The following is a 10,000-nucleotide window of genomic DNA, read 5'->3' as shown; positions in this document are numbered from 1 at the left end:
TTATACTATCAACTAGACCAATACATCTGGTATAAAATCGTGACACACATCAGGTTTTAAGAAATCAATGCCTTTTGCCGTCCATTGCCATTCGTACCATCAGTGCTCAGTCCATTTTTAGCCGTGTTTGATATTAATATAAGAAATACCTCTTCTAGTATTCCTCTGGCTAGCCATTCTTGATCTAAAGTATAGAAGAAAGTAAGGTGGGTAGAGGGGTATTTTGCCAACAAATCACTAGGGTTGTTGGCTGGGGTCACAGCTGTTTGCAGAAATTGTGGTATTTCAGTTTTGTAATCAAGAATTTTTTCAATCTTTTTTTGTATTATATAAAATTGTATGAAAGAATAATGGAGTTTTATAGAAGAATAATGGAATCTCTCCACAGATGCAAAAGTTTTGTGGAAGCCTCAGGAGGGGAGGTTTGTGTAATTCCTGGTAGCACAGTAACCCCAGGCAGTCCCCAGACCACTATTCGTCTGCCGCAGTACCAGCCCAACATCTTCAGACAGGTCATTTGCTACATTTACACTGGCAAGGTACATTACATATTTTATTCTTTGGGGAAGGAATAAGGCTATTTTTTGTTGATTGATTATTGCATTTTATATATACTTTTCTCTCTCAGTCTCTTACTTATATTTATGCATGTTGTCTCTTTATGTACATACTTACAAATAACCTCTGATATGTGATAGTATGCATTCCATGAAAAATGATCACATGGTCTCTAACTAACATCATGACCTGAGAAAAAATAGGAAAGAGTGGAAAATATAACATTATTTGAAGAGAAAATAGACTTTGTAAATAGCAGGACAACAAAATGTTGGGTAGCAAGCAGTCTGATAATTTAGGATACCTGAACCTATGCTGTTGTTGTTATTGGTATTAATGTTATTATTTTTTTTCTTTCTTTCTTTCTTTTTCGCTTGAGAATGGATAGCATATTTCCATCTCCATCTCTATAATTACTGCACTTTTGTAATGAGTTTACTTATTTCCTATGACATGAAACATGGTACAAAGGTAGAATGTTTATTACCTTTATTCAGTATTTCCTGCATTGTAGATACCTCACCCATACCTCTTTTACATGATTTACCAAGTGTCCATATCCATTAACCCATTGCAGACGGAGATAAATTTGCTTGCCCAGCCTCCTGGATAGGTTTTATTTTAGAGAGAGACCGCTTGAAGCAATGTAATTTGAATCATCCCACTCTCTTTCAGTCATTCATTGTAAAACTAGAGCGGTTTTTGTGTTTTATTTTTTTGTGTGTTTTATTGAGTTTAGAGACTTATATGTGCCATATGACAGGCTTTATCAGTGCTGCAGTTGACTAAAATTATAGTATATTATTCATATTAGCTCATTATTTTCTTTATTCTCAATGTGATAGAAGTATTGCTGTTTTCTGGGAGGCCAAAAGGCAACTTTATTTTTTTTTTAGACTTTATTTTAGACACTGGGTATGGATTGAGTCACCTTCCTCTTCTCGTTCTGCCTGCATAACCTTCATCAGCGGTACTTTAGAGCAAGGGTTCATCAACTTGGTGTGTGCTATGGCTCTATAGAGACAGTGCTTGCTAGAGACCGTGGATGGGTGCCATTCAAGGCTCTCTCTCCTGCTGGTGCTAGGAAAAAGTGGTGCCATCTAGGTTTTGGACGTTAAGCTAGCACGATATTACGGTAATTATAGTAATTATGACTGCAGTGGCCATCATCACTCACTCCTTTTTCATAGCAAAATAAATTAGCACAGTGATCCAAAATCCCCGAACGTCATGTACGTCATGATGCCCGTCGTCAGGCCAAAGCTCTTACATCATGTATGTCATGACACCCGTACGCAATGGGTTAACAAACTTTTAGTATTAATTCACCTTCACCTGTTTGTCAGGCCTGAATGATCGTTTATTGTTAAAACCTTTATTATTGGTCAGTGCTTTGAAAATGTTTAAAAGTGTGACCAAGATAGTAAGCCAAATAGGCTAGGTAAATTATTGAACAATTTTGAAATCTGGTCAAAATTGAATACTGTAAGATCGGGGAACTTTTAAAATTTCTGGAGAAAATGATTCAGCTACAGATATGGCTCTGTATTTTATGTAAATAAAGATGAAGACATCTTGGATGATTTTTCAAATATTTCATGTATAGCCTGTATGGAACTAACATAGGCATAAGTGCACAACAACAACAACAACAAAATCTTTTTTTTTTTTTACAAGCTTGGAAAAGTTAGTTTTCAACCTTTGCAGTACCACAAGAGATTGCAATGTAGATATAAGTCTCATGATTTTTATTTTTATTCATTGTAGATAATGCCAAATTATTTTTTGGAATAGCCCTTTATGATTGCAACAATAACAATGGCAATATCTTTCCTTCCCAGAAAAAAATGTTTAACTTCAGACAGCAGAACTCTTATACATAAACTGCAGAAAGTCTGTATCTTTACAGCAGACAAATGCCACAATCAACGACAATGGCAATCACTATTATGGCTGCGTTCACACTGGCAGGGAGTAGGTGTGGGTGGGAGCTGGTTTATTATGGGTTCTTACAGAATAAACATTTTATGGTAAACTTTGAAAGCTTTTCCATTATTAATTCTTTCAAATGCTGTCAATAAGTGAGCACTTGAACCACAAGCAAGGAAACTTAGCTTTCGGCTCTTTCTGCACTGGAGAGTGCAGTTATAAAATACAGTGTTATAAAATTTCTTGCCTCAAAAAGAAGATACACCAGACATATGTTCAAAGGAGGAGCAATGATTTTTTTTATACTGTTGAAAGCAAAAATATGAGCCCAACAAGCAGCTACTTTGCAAAAATTCATTAAAATTGTCCTCAGCAAATCATTGGGGCACCAAACAGCTTTAGATCATAAGGTTGACCAGCTATTGTGTCAAAGGAAATTTGCTATAGCATTGTAGGGCTCCCCATCAAGACATATAAGATCTATGGATGCCTGTTAACTCATTATGCGGACGGGTGTCATGACATACATGACACAGGAGCTTTGGCCTGACGATGGGCGTCATGACGTACATGACGTTTGGGGATTTTGGATGACTGTGCTATTTATTGTGCTATGGTAAAGAGTGAGCGATGATGACAAGTGCAGTCATAATTACTATACTTACCGTAATATTACGCTAACTTAAAATCCAAAACTTAGATGGCACCACTTTTTTCTAGCACCAGTAGGAGAGAGAGCTTTTTGAATGGCACCCATCCACAGTGTAGCAAGCACAATCTTTATAGAGTGGTGGCACACAGCAAGTTACCAACCTCTTGCTCTTAAGTACCACCAATGAAGTATATGATAGCAGAATGAGAAGAGGACGGTGACTCAAACTATACCCAGTGTGTCTAAAATGTGCTTCTGTGCCAATAGGGATGCCTTTTACTGTGACTCACAGTCATAAGCACAGGTTTCCTTCCTCTTCCCTACTTCTTCTTGTTATCTTCATTGTAAATGGTTACATGGTTCGTATTCGTTTATGACAATACATAAATGAAAAAAAGAAGTTGCTCTTTGTCCTCCCATAAAACAGCAATACTTTTATCACACTGAGAATAAAAAAAATAATGAGCTGACATGGATCCTATACCACAATTTTATTCAACTGCAGCATTATAGAGCCTGTCATATGGCACATATAAGTCTCTAAACTCAATAAAACACAAAAAATAAGACACAAAAATGGCTCTAGTTTTACATGAGTGACTGAAATAGAGGGGGAAAAGTCAAAGTATGAGTGTGAAGTTGCCTCTCTCTGAAATTAACCCATCCTGGAGACTGGGCAAGTGAATCTATCACCCGTCCGCAATGGGTTAAGATGTGGTGTTTCATTTTAACGTTAATGATTGAGGTCAGGAACAAGGATTTTCATATCTCAAGTGGGACAGAGTAGACCTCACAAGACGGATGTTGTAAAAACATAACATAAACAGTTAAAGAAGTTCCAATAACATGAAGGATTCACTGTTGTCAACAAGAGTCTCAAGTCAGACTTATGTGAAGTTACCTAAACTCAAGGGTTACTTTAGATGCATTGATATATTCAGTAATACTCAGACTATTGCAACTATATTTTTCCCTTTGCATGAGTTCAAATGCCACATCTGGCTCTTCTCGTACTAATAGTATAATTTCTATTAATACAGCTGTTGACTATTATGCACTAAAAACCTTCAAAACTGTATGAAGATATTTTCAATCATTTATTCTCATTCATATGAATGATGCTTGTCATTCATCCATTCATCCTCAGGTTGTTATGAGCGACAGCGGAGTGTTCGAGGTGTATGGTGTAGGCCACGACCTGGGCCTGGAGGAGCTGTGCCAGCACTGTGAGGACCACATAGCCACCACCATGACCCCCCACAATGCCTGCACGTTCCTCATGGCTGCTCTCAAGATGGAGCAGAGGACTGGGGGTGAGTTTAGGGCCCAGTCTTATGGGTTTACTCTCTTGCTCTTGGTTGGTCTGTATGTGGCTTTTTCTTCTTTTTTTTCTTTGTGTTAAATTATTTTTTATTTCACATTTTGGTCAATTTTCATTTTTAGAGGAGGGTCAAAGTTCATGCATTACTATTTTTTCTCTAATTAGGTGATTAATCCATTGGTTGCAGTTTTAATAAAATGTGTATATAGTCATGTGGCGGGTTTATCTTGTATGGCACAGTGCCATCCATGTCTACGACTGACTCTGCCTTGGCAGCAAATCATGCCATCCACTGTCAATGGGTTAACAGCAATGTTGTTCATGTTCTTGATTGTCATATAAAACAGTCATTATTTAATATTTTATGCAAATGATTACAACTTGTATATAGTGGTTGTAGATTTATTAATTAATGATTCCTATTTTATGCTCTCACATTATTATTTTTTTTAACACGGCTGCCTCCTTCACACTTCCAGGGAGTAAGGGTAGTCGCTCTTTTGTTGACCGTTGTGTGGCGTACATAGGAGAGAACGCACTGGAATGCATGCAGACATCCTCCTTCCTCAACCTTTCCAGAGAAGCTCTTATTAGGCTCATCTCCTCTGACAACGTAAGTAGGAAAGAAGTTGGTTTATATTCTAAAATCTGAGGTGAATTGATAAGAAAAAAAATTCTCTCTTTTCTATTTGATGGAGAAAGAAAAGTGTAGAGGTTAAGACAATGAATTAGTATGTTTATTCCCCAGAACACTTTAGTTTTAATAGTAAATTATTTCTTTAGTAACTTTTCATCCACTTTCTTGTTAAGTATAAGCATGGATTCTTTTCATTCAGTTTACCTAGCCATAAGATACATGAATAAACATCAGTTTAACTAAATCATACATCCTTTATTGATAATGCAAAGTGACCCCATATTACATTTTCTTATTTCTGCAGCTTGCCCTGGAAGAGGAAGATGTGTGGCGAGGAGTCTTGAATTGGGCGAAGTACGGAGCGGGAGTCACACAGCCCACACCCCACTGGACGGAGGAGGAGAGGCTGCGTGTGTGCCAGCAGCTCCAGGGGGTCATTAACCATGTCCGACTCCTACTCATAGGTATGAGCCAAATGTGCTTTTTCTTTTCATACCTTCAGTTTAGTACAACATAGAAACATTTTTGTTTATATATATATATGTGTATGTATGTGTGTGCGTGCGTGCATGCATGTTTATGTATGTATATATGGATGCATGTATAATTTCAATGACAAGATATCTCCAAAAGTGCAATCAGTTGCTCTTGGCCTTCAGGTGTGGGGTTGCCATACCTGATTTATGGTAGGCCAATCTGAGCTATACAAAAAATTCACCTCAACTTTTGCCTTGCAATTGAAAACTGCAAACAAGAACCTCTTTGTGTAAGTGTAAAATCACTCCAAAGACTGTTATAAATGTTATTAATAATGTGATTATATAATTTTCATAAGAGTGTGAGAAATTATCTAGGGATCATTTTATATCCTGAGAAACTATAATCCTCATTACCTTGCATGGTGACTAAGGGAAAAGTGAAAAACCTCTAAGAAGCTAATAAAGAAGACCTTAATAAACAAGTATAAAGGAAACTCCCCCCCCCCCCAAAAAAAAAAAAAAAAATACAGATAGCCAAGTATTTGCGGAAGAAGTTGAGCCGACTGGAGCTGTGCCCATGGAGCTGTCTCTGGAGAGATACCGCTATGCTGCACTGCCCAACAAGTTCAAGGACAACTCCACCAATGAGGACAAGCGCCTCCAGCCAAGGGTCTCTCTCAAGCTATTTGCTGGCTCACAGATTCTTGTCAATGTGAGTTTTGATCCTTTTTTAATTTACTTTTTTTCTTTCTTTTTTTCTTTTTTCTTTTTTTTACTTTTCCTCAGTTGTCTGTATAGCTTTTTTTTTTTTTTTTTATTATAAATGCTTTCTTATGTAAGAAGGGTAACATTATTGGCCATTCCAGGAGAAAATGTCACTGCAGAGGGTGTTAAACAGCTGGTATGGCGTTAACAAACAGATGTGGCGACTTGTGTACCGTGCCTCTACCCATGGCTACTCTGCAGACGCTTTTCACCGCCATTGTGATGGGGTGGCTCCCACATATACGATTGTGATGGTATGTCTATCTAAGTATATTTAGAGTTTGGAAAAGGTTTGCTTTTGTGTGTGAGCGACTTTTTTGGTTTTCTATGTTTGTTGGTTGTGGTGGTTGTGTTTTTCTGTGTGTTGTTCTTAGGAATGAGAGGGAACAAATTTATAGGGAATTCAGCATGGAGTCTTATAGGTCAGAGAGAGAGAAAAAGAGAAACAGATATGGGGAAGAATGACAGGAAGAGAAAATTAGAAAGATAAATAAATTAATAGATCAATTAACCCTTTCCCGATGGGGCACGCGCTACGCAAAAACCCCTACGCCGGGCCATTGCAATATTGCATTGGAAACGTCACACTGACATGACACCCCAGCATCGGGAATTTAGCTGTGTCACATGAGTGTGACGCACCATCGTCATAGAGTTAATATCCTCCATCTTCCCAACAGGGCCAGCATGGCGAGATCTGCGGGGGCTTCAGCGATGTGCCGTGGGGCAAGACGACCATGAAGGGGCGCTACGTTGCTTCAGACAAGGCCTTCCTCTTCACGCTTGTCAACAACCAAGACATTCCTCCTGCCAAGTTCCCAGTGGTCAAGAAAATGTTTGCCATATGTTATCATCCAGAGTAAGTGTGTTTCAAATTCACTTTTTTATTGAATTATTTTGTCATATCACTGCATCTGTTTTTTTGTAATTTGGTATTGTACACAATTCATACTAACTTGGCTTGGTTTAGTAGTTGAGCTCTGCTCATTCTGCTCTCCTTCTCTAAATTCAGCTGTGACTGGTTCAGGTAAAATGTTCTTTAATAAGAATAAGATCATAAGAAGTAATGATTTTTTTTATATATCTGTATTTCCTTTTTTTTATCAAACAATTTATTGATGTACTGTAAATTTATGTTGTGAGTTGAAATACTGATTTGGAAAATCATGGCAATTGGAAATTCTTTTTATTTTAGCTACAGTCCATTATTACCAAATAAGTTTTACTAACAAGATCTTCTCTTAACCCATTTGCGCCGGCTGACTTGCTGTCACGTTCAGTGGTTTCTGGGTCAGACGCCGGAGACAAGATATTTAGTCAAGGCTGGTGTGTTGGGTGAGCAGGCGTACAGCGCTCGCTCGCTGCTAGTGCACCTGAGAATCCCAAGGCGTTAGGCTTATGCGTTCAAATACCCCAGCATTCTGATCACTTAGAGCTGAAATAGCCCCGGCGTGAATGGGTTAACTTACTGAAATGGAAGTGTTTGAGTGATAGTTGGTGCAAATTCAGGCCAAATTCTTTGTGTTCACACATATCATATTGTCATGAGATTTATGTTTATAGTCGCATATTTCTTCTCTTTCAGTTGTGGGCCTATATTTGGTGCTGGGGCTGACCTTTTCATTGCCGGCAATTGCAATCAAAACCTGGAGAGTTACTCCAACTTGCCCCACTCCTATGATGGGGAAAATGCATCGTGCAATACACTAATGAGTGACTACAACTTCACGGTTTTAGATTACGAGGTCTTCACTCCATATGGAAAATAGTTTGGGGGGGACGAAGGCATTTATTTGATGGGCTATGACACTTGTTACAATCTCACAGTTACTTGATAAGATTATTATGTACAATTAAAATTAATGTTTTGATAATTTTCTTTTTTCTTTTTGTTGGCACATGAGCAAAGGTAAATTTATGTAATTATTTATTTTCTCAGAAAAAATAAATATTGAATTACTCCACATCAAATATTTAGTATATAGATGTAAGACATTCCAGCAATATGTCATTATATTTCTAAAATGTAGCTTATAGTAGCATTCATGAGCTAGATGTGAAAGAGAGAGTGTATGTGCAAGTGTGTGTGTGCATGGGCGTGTGCATGTGTATGCGTGTGTGTGCTCATCTTTCTCCTTAACAGAATCTATTGCATTGTTCTCTAAGGTTCTTGAAATTTGTTCATGTATTCAGTTTTGGAGAAGAGAACAGATTGGGTTGTTTGATGAATTTGTTTTCTATCTCCCTCTCTCTATTTTATTGTAAGATGACTGTTGAAGTGTTGCTAATGTGGAAATTGGAGCTTAGCTCCTTCATTTCATTTCAGAAGAAATTATTTTTGTACGATACTATTTTTCACATCAAATTATTCCAAAGAAAGGCACCTGAATGTCTTTTTCCAATGTATACATCCACTATTTCTCCCATTTTCATATAAAAATAATGTGTAATAATGGTAATTCACTTCCCCCCTAAAAGAAAAAGAAAAAGAAAAAAACATGTGCAAGAACATCTATAATAGTAATGACAGCGCCCTGGAGAAGTATACTGTTAAGTCTTATTATTATCAGGGAAGGGGAAAAAATCCGTCCGTATGCACTTAATTGTTCCTACTTGTCTTTCCAGTTTCCGTTTTGGGGTTGGTAATATCTTGTTATATGTTTTAGAGTCACGGTGACAAAGAAAGACTAGTTGTCTAGCTACAATAAATGCAAGTGGGTGACAATGCATAAGTGAAATGGTGCAATAGTAATGTCATGAAATTTTCTCGATTCTCTCTCTGTGGTTTTGCTCTCTCACTCTCTCCTTTTTGTCTTTCTCTCTTTCTCTCTTTTTCTCTTTTTCTCTTTTTCTCTTTTTCTCTTTTTCTCTTTTTCTCTTTTTCTCTCTTTTTCTCTCTTTCTCTCTCTTTCTCTCTTTCTCTTTTTTTATATCTATATATCTTTATAAATGTATATATGTTTTATATGTGTGCTCTTGGGTGCGTGAATCCATGCATATGTGTATGTGTGCGTGTGTGCATGAATGTGTGTATATGTTTTTGTGTGCATGAATGCATGTGTATGTTTGTGAGTGCATGTGTATATTTGTGTGTGGGTGAGTGAGTGTCTGTATATGCATGAATGTATGTGTATGTTTCTGCATGCCTGAATGTGTGTGTGTGTGATTGTGTGTGTGTGTGTGTGTATGTGTGTGTGTGTGTGTGTGTGTGTGTGTGTGTGTGTGTGTGTGTGTGTGTGTGTGTGTGTGTGTGTGTGTGTGTGTGTGTGTGTCTGTGGTTGTGCATGTATGTGGTTGTGTGTGTGTGTGGGGGGGGTTATGTTTTTTTTATTTTTCATTTGCAGAAACCACTTGCATTTATATTCATTTCTATTCCTTTTTTCAACAAATCAACAATATCCCACTGATATGATTCTGTATATGATATGTGATGGTGTATATATATGATGTTTTTCTAGTGTATAGACTAACTCTAAGTAATGTCGAGATTAGATCAGGAGCCACTCCTGCAAAACCCACAGCATGGTACAAACAGTGCAAGATGTGTGCATGGACACAAAAGCATGTCAGTGAGCATCTCTAGAGAGTATTTACTGAATGTCAGCTGTGAATTTAGGCATAATTAGTTTATTTTTATGCAATGTTATTTTTGTGCTATG

General features: G+C 37.5%; 1 protein-coding gene across 1 annotated transcript in view; it reads left to right on the top strand.

The window, feature by feature from the left end:
- Positions 1–10,000, top strand: part of LOC122261742 (kelch-like protein 4) — a 17,185-nt gene that overhangs the window by 5,876 nt on the left and 1,309 nt on the right. Inside the window, exons 3-10 of the mRNA XM_043029538.2 lie at positions 389–539; positions 4,287–4,452; positions 4,940–5,073; positions 5,402–5,561; positions 6,107–6,288; positions 6,443–6,595; positions 7,022–7,200; positions 7,927–10,000. The exon at positions 7,927–10,000 is cut by the window's right edge and continues 1,309 nt beyond it. Of these exons, the coding sequence (XP_042885472.1) occupies positions 389–539; positions 4,287–4,452; positions 4,940–5,073; positions 5,402–5,561; positions 6,107–6,288; positions 6,443–6,595; positions 7,022–7,200; positions 7,927–8,110 (1,309 nt within the window). The 3' untranslated portion in view covers positions 8,111–10,000. The remainder of the gene's footprint in view (positions 1–388; positions 540–4,286; positions 4,453–4,939; positions 5,074–5,401; positions 5,562–6,106; positions 6,289–6,442; positions 6,596–7,021; positions 7,201–7,926) is intronic.

The sequence above is a fragment of the Penaeus japonicus genome, unplaced genomic scaffold, assembly GCF_977035675.1.
Source record: "Penaeus japonicus unplaced genomic scaffold, GWHDUDI00000001_assembly GWHDUDI00000001, whole genome shotgun sequence".
Lineage (NCBI taxonomy): Eukaryota > Metazoa > Arthropoda > Malacostraca > Decapoda > Penaeidae > Penaeus > Penaeus japonicus.
This window is presented reverse-complemented; position numbering and strand designations above follow the sequence as displayed.